Source organism: Zootermopsis nevadensis, unplaced genomic scaffold, assembly GCF_977971745.1.
Source record: "Zootermopsis nevadensis isolate Lab colony 2312 unplaced genomic scaffold, Znev_1.0 Znev_ptg000030l, whole genome shotgun sequence".
In the NCBI taxonomy this organism is placed as follows: Eukaryota; Metazoa; Arthropoda; class Insecta; order Blattodea; family Termopsidae; genus Zootermopsis; species Zootermopsis nevadensis.
In genome coordinates, this window is record NW_028259162.1 from 6,035,077 (window position 1) to 6,051,482 (window position 16,406).

The 16,406-nt window shown below is 38.9% G+C and overlaps 1 protein-coding gene across 3 annotated transcripts in view; it reads left to right on the forward strand.

Moving 5' to 3' along the window:
- Nucleotides 1-16,406, forward strand: part of LOC110834387 (uncharacterized) — a 148,822-nt gene that overhangs the window by 4,364 nt on the left and 128,052 nt on the right. For all 3 annotated transcript variants that reach the window (XM_087358474.1, XM_022073489.2, XM_022073490.2), the window contains exon 2: nt 1,769-1,879. In XM_087358474.1, coding sequence (XP_087214600.1) covers nt 1,769-1,879 — 111 coding nt within the window. The remainder of the gene's footprint in view (nt 1-1,768; nt 1,880-16,406) is intronic.

Here is a 16,406-nt window from a genome sequence, read left to right on the forward strand (position 1 = left end):
AAATCCAACGGCAATGCATAGAAACAGTTCCGTTTATTTTGTCAACAGAGAGCAAGTTTCTTCCTCGGAAGTAAAGCAGCTGAAGGGTGGTGCTAACCACTCACCTCCATCTAGTACAAAGGTTAAGAATACGTGGAACTACGCCTCCATTCCCGTATAAGTCTGCAAGGCGTGCTACTCAGTCATGCACCAGGGGCAGCTTTGATTTCTGGACGCATATCTGTTGAATAAAATCCAGGTTTCAACCTTGTCGTTTGTCGAATCCCTTACAACGATTTGATAAACACTGCAGTTGACATCTTTAGTAGGCTTGACACTCACCCCGAAAGTGGAAACTTTAGCGTTTTCCGAAACATTACAAATAATCCAGCAAACGACGCGGGCCAAGCCCATAATTAATTTCACGCTTCAGACACCGTTCACAAAATCGTAAGGACAAGTATTTCGCGTATGAAATATAAGTAATTATGGATAGGTCTTTCACCGCTGTTAGAACGACATGATACGTATTGTTTCGTCACAGTAAGTACACCTACCTTCTTAATATTTTTTTAATATTTTCCACACTGAGGGCCACATTAATCCTCGCTCGCGTTATCACTGTATCTTGTAGCGGTGATAAAATTATATGTGATGCCACAGCCCTTCGTTTCTGAACCCAAATTTAATTTATAACATTTCGGTATTTGTTTCTTGCATTGCGCTGAGTTTTGAGTCTGTTAAGGTGTTCGAGTTTAATTTTATTGTTTACGTTGTTAGTGAAGTTTAATGAGTATTCAAGTAGTCTTATAAATCATATTAACTATCATAAAGCAAAATGTTGTTAAAGAGATGTGTGATGTAAGAAATATATAGTTCCACCTTATTTTAAAAACACTTGAGTGATGAATGGATACTTCATTAGTAGTTTATATGAACACTACGTCAAGACACAATTCTAAGCAAACAACATAATGTTTAAGTTGTGTTTACCTTGTTAAATGTGTTGACAGTTACAATTAACGAGTGGGTTTGAATCAACACTGAACTCATTAACAACCAAAGTACGAATAGTAAAGTAAACATTTTAGTATGTCCACCCCTGGAATCCTTCTTTTTTAACACTCACACTAAAGTGTTTTAAAACGTATTTGTGGAGTGACTAAGTAAAGTTCGCATGTCTATTTCATGGCTCAATTCACCCGGCGCCATATTTATATTATGGTCTGTGTGAAACCCAGGCTGGTTTTGAACGCAGAGGGCAAGAGTGCTGTTGATGTATGGATGTGTGAGATCTTAGTTTAGAATCATAAACCGCAGAAAATGTATATTTTTTGGTCGGCTCGTTTCGGTCAAGATTTTAATGAACAACGTTCTAAGCGTCAAATATTAACTTACATGAAAATCGTCAGTTATCCTGTAAATGTTTAACTGTTTCATATATTTATTTATTTATGGTAATGGAATTGTGTTTGACACTGCTTGAATCTTTCTGTAATACATATGACACTGTATGGAGAGGTGGCTTCGCTCCAACATTAGATGACAGTCACTGTGTATAACATTAAGGCACAAGACCACTAATATGAATGCCCGATAATGTCCCATTATCGTGAGAAAGGAGACGGACATTTTGAGTGGCCCACAATGTGGTTTTCCCTTACGCTACAGCGTGAAGAAAACTTAAAAACGGTAAAATTGTCCTTGGTTTTTAATAAGCACTGCTCCACGCAGTCTTAAACTAGGAACTAGGAAAGTAATGAAGTTTATAAAACAATGCTCTTTTCAGGATCCTGACCTTGACCGATGGTCTTCGTCACAGTCCGAGCTGAAGCGACGTCGCGGAAGCAAGAGTGCCGAAGACGTAAGGCAGTGTACGCGTGACGTCGCTCAATCCCCTGTGAGTATCTCTCGTGCCTTGAGTACATTAAATGCAATCTTTAGTGGAAACTTACACTTCTACGACATCACCGTTAATAGCTCATAATTCGATATTTGTTTATTTCGTTTAGTTTCCCCACTTTGCAAAATTCGCCTTAGTTTCGTCGTTGAGAAGGAATCCTCTCAAAGGGCCGAGCCGAATATTTCCACTGTTATTTAAGTGAGCTCCAGTCTTCGTTGTTGATACATTACATGTACTCTTTTGGTTCTACTCATTATGTTTTCTGCTTCCTGTTCTCCTGTTCAAGAATTATTGCGTGTTTTGAACCACATACCTAGGTTTACAAGCTCTAGATGTCTTACCATCAACACTTACGTCTTCATCTATCTCTTTCTATTTCAAGATTGTTAAAGGTATGTCGTGTTTTGAATCTTGTCTACATGGCATGTCTGGTTCATGAGATAAATTAATTTTGCAGATATTACGAACGAAATAAACAATTTGTAATGCCGTATGCCATAATAATTTATCTGCAATCCTTGGGAACAGGAATTCAGTTTAGAACGGAACAAGTATGTATTTTATTTATTTGGAGGTAGGCAATTCTCTCCGTATAAAAGAAGACACGACTTTTAACCGCTGGAGCTTACAGAGCCCGCGGGCAAGTTGTGGGCGCCTAATTACTACGCCACACGCCACACAGCGTGGTATTGTCTTAATGCGTCACGCATGGCTTGATGTCTTCATTAGTAATTTCTCTGATTAGCTTTCTGCCGCAATGTGGGGTGGTTTTGCAGGGGTGTAACAACCCTTCCATGAAGGAAAGTGCACAAACTTCGGTTGAGTTATGACGGTGCAGAATCTTAACGTCCTCATCGTTAAAAGATTTTAAAAGTTCGGTTAGCGCCTTAGTATTATTACACCGAGTATTCGCGTTCATTGTTTTTCGTCTTCGCAATCTGATTTCTTTTTGCTTCGTTGTTGACGTAATCTCTTCAATAAAATATTTTGTAAGAACCTGTACTATCAAATTTTGTGAATTTCGTCCAGAGTTTCTCCAGCTTAAACATGCGGTCGGACAGACAGGCAAAATTGTCAGATACGATTTCTCATATATGCGTTAGTTGTTTATTAGCTAGTTAACGAATATATTCGTGTGATACAGATGTTTTGATTAAGTTAATGTTGTGTCTGAAAAACAAGGAAGACGCATATGAATTTCCAATTTTATTCTGCGGCTGTTTAAACCCTGTTTAACTATATCCGCGTACCAGGTGACTGCAGACTGACAGAATGAATGTTAAACATTGTTTTCGACATGACACGGATATCTGTAATCCGACTTCTCATCGCGCTATATGATCATTAAGGGAATGTTACAAATGTGCTTTATACACTCACCTGCTGACCAGGGTTCAGTACATGGGGTCAGCATGGCCGCCGGCCACATCGTGCCCTGACCTTTTTGTAACTCCAAAGTTCCGAACTAGACTATCGAATTTCAGTATGTCCCGAGGAAATGTTTCGGTTTATTTAATGCTCATTGGCCTTACGGTTCCGTAAAGGCTAAATTAATTTGATGCCATTAGAGTGAGAAGGCAGGAGGAGGGAGGAGAGTGAAATAAAAAAAGGTCATAGATCATTAGGCACGTAGAAAATTATGTTCTTATGGGATGGACACAGATGTTGGCGGAAACATTACAAATATTATATGATTTGAGGTTCTCACAGCGGTGAGTCTTCTGGGTTGTTGCGCTGTGTAGTATGGTCGATATTTACCAACGTTTCAGAGGTCATACTGCTTCCGTCATCAGAGTATGAAGATTTCTGTCTTCTGGGTTGTTGCGCTGTGTAGTCTGATCGATGTTCACCAACGTTTCAGAGGTCATACTGCCTCCATCATCAGAGTATGAAGATTTCTGTCTTCTGGGTTGTTGCGCTGTGTAGTATGGTAGATGTTTACCAACGTTTCAGAGGTCATACTGCCTCCGTCATCAGGGCGATGAGTATGAAGATTTCTGTCTTCTGGGTTGTTGCGCTGTGTAGTCTGGTCGATGTTTACCAACGTTTCAGAGGTCATACTGCCTCCATCATCAGAGTATGAAGATTTATGTCTTCTGGGTTGTTGCGCTGTGTAGTATGGTCGATGTTTACCAACGTTTCAGAGGTCATACTGCCTCCGTTATCAAGACGATGTGAAGACAGAAATCTTTAATTTAATCCAGATAAACGCTGTGATAATCTGCTTTAAATTAGGATACCCTTTTGTGGCATGGTATTCACAACGAATTTTATAAAACGGTCTAATCGTTCCAGAATTAAGAAAAAAGTGTTGTACAAATGTTTGATTTCAATGCATTAATTTCTAAATTTATGAAAAGTACTCAGTGGATCTTGTAATGGACGTCTTTCCATTGAAGTGACTCCACAAGTCAAGGCAGGCTGGCAAAAATAAAAAAATAAATTATGTTTCGTTCCGACAACGTTTTTTACAAGAATGGGAGTTTTAAAATGGATGTTCTCTGGAAGCCGCGTGGATTACAAACTCCGTGGATTGTCAGAACTTTAACCACGAGATAATAAATGTATCGGGTCAAGGTTGACTTTTCTTGGCGGTACATTGCTTTGTAGTGCCCGTGCGTGACGGACTGGCGTCCGGTGATGTCTTCATTAACACACGCTCACCCCCGAAAGCCCCCCTTAACCCGTTGGCAGGTCGCTCTCGATTGTGACTGTGTAGTGTCATTATTAAACATTATCCGTCGTCTTTAATTTCGTTAAAAAAATACGACGTTTCGGAGACTGGACTCTGTCTCCGTCCACACGTAAAACCTACGCCGGAGACAGGGACAAGCCGTATCGATTGGGCCCAAGAGTAGGTTTTACCTGAGAACGGAGACAGGTTACGGTCTCCGAAACGTCGTATTTTTTTAAAAAAATAAAAATGAAGACGATGGGTGGTGTCCAGAGAGCTCGTTGTTTTTACGATGCACATTTTCACGAACCTTGAGATTTGGCTTACTTACTTAATTCTTGTTTCATGTTTTCTTCAGTAATGAACCCGAGGCACGCATATGGCCAATTCATCAAAACTAGCTGTAAGCTGTTTCACTGGTACCAACAAATCGGGGCAGATCTTTTGTCACGCAGGACACGTTGTTTTTGATTGTTGGTTTCGATTCCCGGGTACAATAAAACAGAACAAATGGCTACGTATGTTTTATCTTCGTCATATATTTTAGTATGAAGAAATATTATAATATTTTTCGTCTTTGTTTTGTGATTCAATTTTGTGTAGAAATAAACCGTAAAATTTGTAAAAAATATCGGTAAGTTTTTCGTTTTTGTTTCGTCCATATGAAATATACACCGTATCGAAAAATATTTGGTATGAAACTAGGGAATTTAATGTGGTCTTAATTTATGTATTTGACTGTGTTTCTTGCAATAAGTTGTTACGAGAAACATGATGAAGATTTTGAGTTTGCGTAAAGTACGAGTAGATATCATACTAAACACATACAAACCAAATAGAATTTGATGTACATGTTAATTCTACTAATTTTGTTATGTTTATTTAACGACGCTGTCAGTAACTCAGACTGTGTATCGTCGAATGGTAGGATGATTAATGAATAATAAAGGATATGGAAGGAAGCTCAAAGTGCCTAATTTTATATACTACTTGGGACGTGATTGAGGAAACCTACGGAAACCACCGGACCGAAATTTGAACCCGGGAACTCCCGACTACGAATAAGTAATGCTGGCTACTCGGTCTTATTCTTCTGTACTCGATGTAATTTAGTGTTGACTTCCAGCATGAGATTTATTCGGAATTAGTCGATTAGTCTCTCACATGGAATGGAGATCTACAGATTAATGCACTTAGCTTTGTTTTTATTTTGACACACCTCGTTATCCGTCTATTTTATTCTGTTTGTATAAAATCAAAAACTTAATTTTGTACTGTTCTGTGAAGTGCACTAATCAATACGTCTGAATCTTACGTAGGAATTTTGTTAAGTGCCGGTGCTCTGAAAGAAGTTTGTGGAACCCTGCAGGATATTTAACCCAAAAAGGAAAATGACAAGACGAGAAACGAAACATCACGCCCACTTGACTTGTGTCCTGCAACCCCCGTGGAACTCAGTACAGAACACCGACCCCCCACATTCATTTATTGAATGAGGGACCTGGTATTATGTGCTGCGAGCTCCTTGAGAATTCAGTCAGCCAGAAGTTTAAATGATTTTCTGTCCCTGTTGATCCTCGGTATAAAGCAATGTCATTCACAGACCGATAGAGGTTCATCACGCCCATCTGTGTATGGGGCTCTTTTCAGCTCTCCCTTCCAGACTGTAAAGATGTCCTTGCAAGTACTAGTATTATACAAATAACGAGAAATTGCCTTTGTTCGTCTTTTAATGAATTGGACTAGGCTTACATGAGAAGTTGACAATCACTGAGATAATCAGAAGTGTTGACCATTTTATAGAACCGGATCGTTCAGTGTAGCTTTCAGAGTAGCCCACTAATAATAGCCCTTACTCTGGTCCAGATAAAGTGTGTCTACGTCATAACAGTCAGTCTGTGATCAGTTTTACTATTATTTTCCGAGTCACATTCCTGTCAGAACTTCTGAAAGGAAGAAAGCATTTAAGGATGTCCTTAATAATATTAGTTTAATTGGGAGAGAAGATGTGGAATGGATAAGGACCTGTGGTTTTCAGCTTTTCAAGTGGATTTAGTTTCATCGAGTTGCTTAGTTCTGAAGTAAAATTGGTAAAAAGTCTAAAATATTCGAAGAATTTTGATTAAATTTGATAATTAATATTTTTACATACGTAATTATGAGAATTTAAGCTCTGTCTGTATTTGAAGATGGCTGTCTTCTGGGTTGTAGCGCCGTGTAGTCTGGTAGATGTTTACGGACGTTACAGAGGTCCTTGCTGCCTCCATCATGAGGGCCAGTGTGACTTCCACTTTGTGTCTCCATATGGCTCATAACAAACTAGTATGTTTCTATAAAAGACAGTTTATGATTCAAAGCATACCACCCGCACATACAGATCTCATTCACGTCCGCAGTTCACTGCCAGGACTGAGGGTACGATAACGTGCTCTTGGTCAGGGGCATGTTCCGAAACGTTTTTTCAATATGATTAATGTGTACCATTCTATAGGAGAGACCTTCAGTTGTGAGTCTTAGCCTTTTCCGCATTATAAAGTTAAAATCTTTGGCTGCATAAGGAATTTTCTTTCTCTCATCTTCTGTTTATTTTATGAAGTCATGCACGAGAATTTGTGAATGTATGGAAACGCCATATTTTGAATCCAGATTTTTTACTTGTGGAAGGTTCAAGGTGAGTTTATTAGCAACATCATTAACCACCAGATTTATACGTTTTTGTTGAAGATTCATGTTTTAAAATGAATAATTGTTTTTGTATCCGTAATTATACGGTTAACGCGAAGGTTTTAAAAACAAATTACTCAATATCGACTTGACCCATTTCTTCCGTTAACTAAATAGGTAATATTGATTGTAGGATATTATTAATACTCGATAATAGGACTTTCATAATACATGAATAATTGAAGGACAGTTTAAGATTTTACGTGAAGCAATTTAATTCTAACTTCCACATAACCTTATATAATTACAGTTACTAGCCGCTTCTGAAAAAGGAATATATTCCATGAAACGAATGTATTAATTACACATTTCATAGTTTATTTTATATTACTTTAAGAACTGTGTGTATTGTTAAGCTATTTATGTAACATTTTCTTTATTTTATATGTCCAAGTATTAGTTGACAGAAAAGCTGTTACGAAATGCGTTTCACTTAAATCAGTACATAGATTAAACTCGTTACAAGAAAGACGGTTAAAAAGTCAGACTTCATCAGCATAACGGGATTTGAACCTAGGACTGCGAAACCGCATCAGTTGTGCAAAACGGTCTTTTGCAAAATGAGCTGCCAAGGACAGGTTTCGTTGCTTGAATTCTCAACGATTCCTCCCACGGGAAGAATTAACCTAAGTTGGTCGCGAATAGAGAAGGTTGGGTGGCTTGTGGCTCTCCGCAGACAAATTGTCCTCGCTCCACGCGCTATACAGCGTGTCTCGTAAGTTCCACGCTGAGCTAAGATGTGTGGGAACACAGATATGTTGGATATATTTGAACCTACGACAGATGATTAACAGATTATTCTTGTATCGACATTTTAAGCTGCATTAGTTATATAGCGCGATTCTGAATTATAAAATGGAAAGGATATGAAAGGAAGCGATCTTGGCCTGATTTTGGATATTATCCTTGCGTTTTATTGGGCGGGATGATAAGAAGACGGAACATCAACAGCGACCTCCGAATAAGTTAGTCAGATGGGATGTTGATGAGGTCAGAGTGTCTCTCTGTAGAATTGATGTTAAAAGAATGAATATGGAGCAGCGATGGAATGATATTGACAGGAGAAAGCCGGATAACCCGGAGATAAATCTATCGCAGTGTCACTTTGTCCACCACAAATCCCACATGGTTTTGACCTGAGCACGAACTCGGACCTGCGATTAAACTTCCCGAGCTGTGACGCGACCCTGGCAGAATTTTCTTGTACATAATGTCATATTTTTTTACTTTTGGGTATAATTTAACGGGGTTAAATTTATTGGTTGATTCTTGGCTCAGTGCGCTTTGAATAAAATGTGTGATGATATAATCTTTGAATCGGGAGAGACTTTCGGGACAACCCTACTCAGTTCCAAGATCCGAAGCCAGAAAGACGCATATAAGAAGCGTGAATGCACAAAAATAATTGTTGCGAGGTTTAGAGAAACCTGTCGTTATACGTAGCGAATCGTTCACGCCATTACGGGTCGGAGGGACTTGCAGAACATTCTGTACACTTGGCCGGTCTACCCATTATAATAAGAGCAGGATTCAGGTTTAGTGCGCGCGAGTTTGAGCTTCCAGCATAGCTGCCCGCTTCTTCATTGTCCACCGGTTGCTTAGCAAACACCCCTTGTGCGAACTCACCCTCACTTCCTTGCAGCCCTTAAAGGTTCGTTTCGTTATTGTCAATAGGCAAAGTTGTTTGTGTGCGTTAGAGTAGCGCGGTATTTATGGAGGTAAAACACCACACGGTCTTAATTTTATGATTAGATGCAGGTAAGTGGTCAGTTTACGTTGCGGTCGATATATTTCCCTGTGAAGAAACCCCTTGTAAAGTAAATACGTGATTTGGTGGAAATTAGAACCGATCTGGATGCTGTTAAGAAGAAATTAATTATGTCTGTGGTGGGAATCGAACCCCGGTGGTCAAATAGGATGTGGCGTATCAGGTTCTAACGGCCACGAGTGCGAAGATGATTCTTTCTTCAGGGATGTTGCCCAAATGATGGAAGGTAGTAAGTAAATTCTGTAAATTTGTACGAGACTACACGGCAAACCATCTCAAAAGACAGTAATATTCACAGTAGTAAGTAAATTATTCATTTGAATCGAAGAGTGAGAGAGAGGAAAGTTGACGGTTCGTAGGAGAGTAGAAACAAGAACAAATTCAAGAGGGGGAATAAGTGAAGACATTTTATTTCTTAGGGCAATAGGGTAGAGAACTCATTATTTTGTTAGAAGCTAAGACTGATCTAAATAGTATCTAAAAATTCGCTTCCTACGAGCCGCGTCCCAAAAGTAAGTTTCCCACTCGTCCCACAGCTAGCAAACCTTATATTGCGCGAAGCGACTGTGCGTACGTGATAGAGCAATGACGTAGCATGGCGCATGCACTAACGGCACCTCCCGCGTTCTCACAGTAGCATCGTTGCAGCTGTTCAAGATGGAGGTTCTTATTCCAGCTCCCGCCGACTGTGAAGTGCGGTCAGTGATAACGCTAGGCCGCACACGGCTCGACGGACAGCAAGTCTCCTGCAGGAGTTCAGCTGGGCGGTGTTTAATCATTCACCCTACAGCCCGGACCTCGCTCCCAGTGATTTCCATCTTTTCCTACACCTCAAGAAATTCCTGTCCGGTCAGCGTCAGCGTTTTGAGAATGACAGAGAGGCGGAGATGGTTGTCACACAGTGGTTCCAATCCCAGGCGGCAGACTTCTACGACACAGGTATTCAAAAGTTGGTCCCACGGTATGACAAATGTCTCAATTCCGGTGGCGAATATGTTGAAAAATAGCTGGACACTTGCTGTATCTGTTGCAATAAATATTTCCATGAAATTCTGTTTTGTTTCTGTAAACGGCCCCAGGGAAACTTACTTTAAGGACGAGCCTCGTATTTCAAACAAAACATCACTTGTCCATTGCGAAAATCAGTCGGTTAATTCTCTTTAGGGATGTAATCGTTGTTTAGTCTGAAAATCCCTGAAATCCGTAAATGCAATGAATGGATATAATGCAGAATTATTGATTGTTAAAGCAGATGGCAGATGTAACTTTGTATGTAACAAGCATTCAGGTACAGAACTGAGTCAGAAATTAACTAACAGGTAGTAAATATTTCCTGCTACACCGTTTTAAATGTGTTACAGGAACAAATGTAGCGTGTAATTTCAAAGTGTTTAAAATCAATTTAGAAATAATTTAATTAATTCCCTGTTTAGTGGCTATGAATACTGGTTAATAAACATTTGCTGCCCTGAATAGGCGGGCATGTACCGCTTTATATTACCATGTGAGTTATAACTTCACGATCCTGTTCGCGTACAAAGGAACACGAAATGAATACGTCTTCTTTTAAAGGCCTGATTTTTTTCTTATCTCTGCTTCCGAACTTTTCAGCTTTGCGTCGTTTTGTTTAGCCAGAAAATTCAGAGTACTTTCTGTTAGATTCCCTTTAAACGCGAAACATGTGTTCACTTTCAGCATCTACTGTCAGAGTTTTTCTTAAATCCGTGTAATTCCTGTTCTTAGGAACGACCTTTTCCTTCAGATGCGCCGTTCCACGCATCGGAATTTTCAATATCCGAGACAGTAGTGGACCCCAAGATTTCTTTAAGTTTGGGTACGAAAAGAACATTTCCTTAACGTATTTGTAATGGATTCTTTTTTGGAACAAATAATTCAATATATCTACTGTTTATTTTATACATAAAGTGTGTTAGGGAGGGAGATTTTCTAAAAACCGTGTAATGTCTTCGAGAGCCTTTTTGTATGTTCTGAAGAGGCATGTAATTTATACCCTGAAGTGGTACCCACTTGCTAAGGAAAGTTCCTTGGGGGATTTTCTATAAAGGGATTTTTTTTCTCCCTATTCTACCCCAAAATATCCCAAAGCCATCTGTAGTCACGGTTGGTAGAGTTCAGAATCATAGTAACGCGGAGTGACTTTCATTTGTTTGTAAGGCACCAGATATTTTGAAGTTGAACATCTCGAAGCAGCGGTTCGTTCTACCACAGGTTTACGTCTGTCTTGCTGTCCTATGTTCTCTTGTTACGAATTCGAAAATTTGCTTGGTGGTGGAAATAACGTATTTATAACCTGACAGTTGCTCAGCTGGTCAACAAACCCGTCGACATTTACAGAACAGGAAGGTCCATTACTGTCTTCACAACATTTTCGTATCAATAAAAATAGTGTATGGATGACCGTGGACATGTTTCTATACGTGTGTGCTCACAGGTCCTCTTATATATATTATTTAATAAGGGTTTATTTAACGACGCACTGCCCTCCAATGTGACTGCCCCCGGAAAAGTTATATTATTTAAGAGGTCATTTAACACTGAGCTTCACATGTCTGGTGTAGATGCTTGTTTTGTACGATATCAGTTTATTTTTAGGTTAATAAAATCTTCTCGGGCAATCAGCCGCGTTAACTGGTTACCGTAGTAAACAGACTTCCGAGGTATCCAGTCGCATCAGAACCCTGACGATGGGGACAGAGTTAATTCCCGAAACGTCGGTTTAATACGGTAACCAGTTAACGTGGCTGATTGCCCGAGAAGATTTTATTGATTTTACTCGCCGCGAAAGTCTCAAATCCTATATTTTTAGGTTATTTAACTACGTATACTGATTACGTGGCTTCGAACGAGATGAGAAGTTGATTATGATTAATGAGTAGATAGCGCATTTTTAAGAACGCGGTCGCAGATTATTTAGAGGTAGTCATCGTATTAACATGATGTGACTGAATACGGTAACCCGAAGCTCGTGTTAATAATATTTAAATATTCAGTCCTTACCTCGAAGAAAACACAAGTTGAAACAGATCATCTGGTTGATGTTGTTTGAGGAAGTAATAAGTATTGTTTACTCTGAGAATCATGTAAGACAGATAAATATGCTTTGTGGGCAACATGCAGGATTATTTATTGTTAAAGCAGATGGTATATATAGTTACCACAAGGCTTTAAAGTGTTAATTCCCTAAGTGAGGCATTGAGTCTGCAAAGATATTCTGAGACCTCTTAGTGTCTTGCGAGCGCCATTTGGACGTACGAACCACGAAACACGGACCTCCCACATGACAAAAGCATCTCAACAATGAACACAGTGTGTGAGGTCTTCCTATTGTCAACTGCAGGGTGAATCCTAATGTTTGTGCTCAACTACACTCGCATTTGTTTCGTGAATTCTGTCTTCTTTCGGTTGTGTGTTTTGTGGTCAGCACTACGTAGTTACAGCAACCTACCCATTCTGTAGATGTACACCTTCATGGTAAAGTTATCGGATTCCGTAGCTTTTATCAACTGGTGGTGCTAAAATGGCAGGTGGCCATTCAGAAACATTTTAAAGTGTCGATTTCATTCCCGTGGTTTTATAATAAAGAAATGCAGGGCCCTGTTCAGTGGAATAGTTTCATGGGTGGTAGAATCTTTTTCATGCGTTCCTTTAACGAAAATAAAAGTCCATTAATCTAAAGCCACTGCCACATTTTACTCAACTGTCAATGATAGTGGGATTTTTTTAAAGAAGAGCCGAGGGTGGTAACTGACGTTTGTGTAGGTCTATATCTCTTCCATCTGGAAGACTGTCTTACTGTAACTGCAGAAATTACCTTTCCTTGAGAAATTCAATTTATTTGCTTTATTAATTTATTGGCGTGTTTAGTTATGTTGTCAATAGCTGAGGCTACGTAGGGTTGTATGATAGAATAATGAATTGGAATGTATGTGAAAGGAAGCGGCCGTTGTCTAATGTGAAATCTTTTATCGGAATATGTCTGCAGGGACTGAGAAATACCACGAAAATTCTTGGTCAGGGTAACCAGTGTCCCGGTAGATATTAAAATAGCGGATCTCATGAACAAGAGTGACAACTCGACTGCGATGTTCGATTTAACATTTTTAATCCCGCTCATTTTATGTAATTTAGGTCTAAAGTAATTTAACGATTGGATGGTTTTGACATGTAAAACTGTACTACACGCATGTGGATGCTTATGAATTTTTAGGCTAACTTTGGGCACGTAGGAGGTAATTAAGAACAAACACGTGGTCTGTTGAGTGTAAAGTCGTCTAGAAGGAATACCATGCAAGATGAAACTGAAGTTTCGGGCCTATAAATCTATTAAGATTTTTGATCCATTTTTATAATAGTTAATAATGTGATCGAAATATTGAAGGGTCTGGTTCCTTTTCAATGTAATCCTGAACCTTACAAGACAAATTATTTTTATGTAGTACATTAAATGAACAAGTCTGGACTTTCATTTTGCTGATCTGAAGTCATTATTTCTTTTCCATGAAAATAAATCCCCGATCAAAGTAAGTCCTTAGGCACACGTAAAATTAGGACCTATGAAAAAATCCTGAGAGTCGTGTAGAGGCATTCCCTTGCATTACTAATCTTGACAAAACAACATTCCGCCATCGAAGAATGATTACATAGGTACCATAAAAATAACGATATGCCCCATAAAACAGCAAGAAACAAGAATTTGTTTAGGCCCACAGACGGATCCAGTTACAGAGATCTTCACTGGACCGGAAAAGAACAAATTGTTCTTAGGCTTTATATCTTTCGGTACGGATTGGACAGGATAATGGGTGGGCCCCAGAGCCCGTCTGGACGCTGTGTCGGAGAGAAAAATTTCTGCCTCCCTCGAGAATCAAATCCAGGGTCACTACAATGATGATAATGTTGGCTGTACAAGTCCTGACGTATTAAAATAATTAACACTCGTTAAGCCATCTTTATTTGAAATAAAGATGGCTTTCTTTCTATAATGGAGGCAGCAAGGACCTTTAAACGTTGGTAGACTTCTACCAGACTACAGCCATCTTCGGATTCGCCTCCGTGGAAACCTCAAAGTCTAAGGTAAAGTTTGTCCCGCTATACGCCATGTAGGCGCTTGGGGTGAGAGGAGGTATAGCTCCTCTCTTCCTTGACCTCGGCACTAGATGGGGGTAAGTGGTCAGCATCACGCCCCGGCCGGCTTTACCCCCGGGAAAGGACCCCGGTACCCATTGTAGAGGAGGCTGGGTGGGCCCCAGAGCCGGTCTGGACGCAGAGGCTAGAGGAAAAATCCTCTGCCCCCGTCGGGGATCGAACCCCGGCCGTCCAGCCCGTAGCTAGTCACTATACTGACTGAGCTATCCCGGCTCATAACCTCAAAGTCTAGTGCTTTGAAATGTTTAAGTTATTAATTTGTAGAGCCTGAACATTTTTGCGGTGACAGAAACCAGTTGAAAGGGTTCTTAGTACAAATAACACTCTTTTCAGTGGTTTGTGTCCCAGGTGCGTCTCAGTACTGTTATCGCCCATCACGCATTCAGTAATATTTAACATGGCCTATTCTTTGATATTGAAAAACACTCTTTCACTCTTCTGTCCCATTTCCTTTCGCACCGTATCCTTTTCTGCTATTCTTCGTATTCAATGGCGTTTCTTTCTGAGCTCTCGTCACCGTTTTAACACATCAACACACTTTCTAGTGTCGTTTGTTTCTTTGGGCACCTTGCAACTCTGAACTTTACTCCCCAGTGCGAACCGCAAGAACTGGATATATCACAGCTTTATACTTTTCCGTCGGTCTAATTTCTTTACATTGAAACAATAGCTCGATGACGCTGGACAACGTGGGAAAAGTGTGGGCAATTATTTTTATGTATGATTTGTGGTTTTCACAGCGGTTAGTATGAAGATTTCTGTCTTCTGGGTTGTTGCGCTGTGTAGTCTGGTAGATGTTTACTCGGGTTTGTCGGTTTTTAAAAACCGGTTTTTTGGATAATTTGAAAAATTCGAAAAACGGTTTTTAAAATTAAAAAACCGGTTTTAGATACTGTAATTAATATGTAAAAATTAAACATTTCAACAAAGAAGTCTAATGTAATTCCACTAGCTTCAAAACTCGATATTATTAAGTTATCTGGAAAAATATTGTGTAGAATATATACAGATTCTTGTATGGAAACAGATTCCGATGATGAATATATCGGAGACGGAGAAACTATTAATCAGGGCAATTCTGTAAAAGAAGCCATGGAAAAATCAATTCATAGGTTTCTTGAGGAACCTGAAGAAATAATATCAAATACGAAGACACTGAAGGCCGAATTTTCAGTATTTGAGGCAACCAATAAAAGAACAAAGAATTTAGATTTATTATTTGATGCCCTGGAAACGATAAAACCAAGTTCAGTAGCCAGTGAGAGAGTATTTTCTATTTCAGGCAATTTTGTATCTAGAATAAGAACAAGATGAAGTAATCGTTCAGTGGACTTTTTATGTTCTTTGAAATCATATTTCCTGAAGAAAAATACTAAATGAAATAAAAATTTATAATTTATATTTTGTACGGATTTTAGTTATTTATTATTTGGTTTTGTATGGAGTATATTTTATTTTGTTATATTTTTGTAGATCCATACATATTAAATAAACTGAAAATTTTTAAAACAAGTATAAATATTTTTTTACTGTTTCAATTACTTTTTAAAAAAATTCGAAAACCGGTTTTTAACAAGAGTCGGTTTTTGTATAAACCCTAATGTTTATCGACGTTTCAGGGCGATGAAATCTTCAATTATTTTTACTCAGAGAACGACGAGCGACAATAAGGCTGGACGTATTATGTAGGACATAAAATAGTATTACTAATAATTAATTTGGACACTATATCGTAAACTCTGGCTGAATATATCAAGACAGTAAATTTTCTTTACACCAAATTTGTAGCAGCCCCTCATTTGGCTTCCTCAAATACATTTATAGATGCAGTAAATAAAAAAAAAATGTACTAGAGAACACAAAACTTATATTTCTGTTTATTTATTTGTGATATATTACTGAATGTCTCTGTCATTACCTCAAACTACACAGAACAGAATAATTGTAAAATTAATGAATTCAGAGGACGTGGAAGGAAACAATCGTACCCGAATTTAAGTTATTATCTTAGAATTTTCCTGGACGATCCAAGGAAAACCATGAAGTATCTGATTCAGGATATACAGTCTGTGGGGCGAGATTAGAACCGGAGATCTCTCGAATACAAGACTAAAGTGCTAACCACTCGATTGCGGCGTTCGGAGCGTTGTTTTAGATCGTTAATGAAAACTGTAAGGGTCCCAATGGAAACA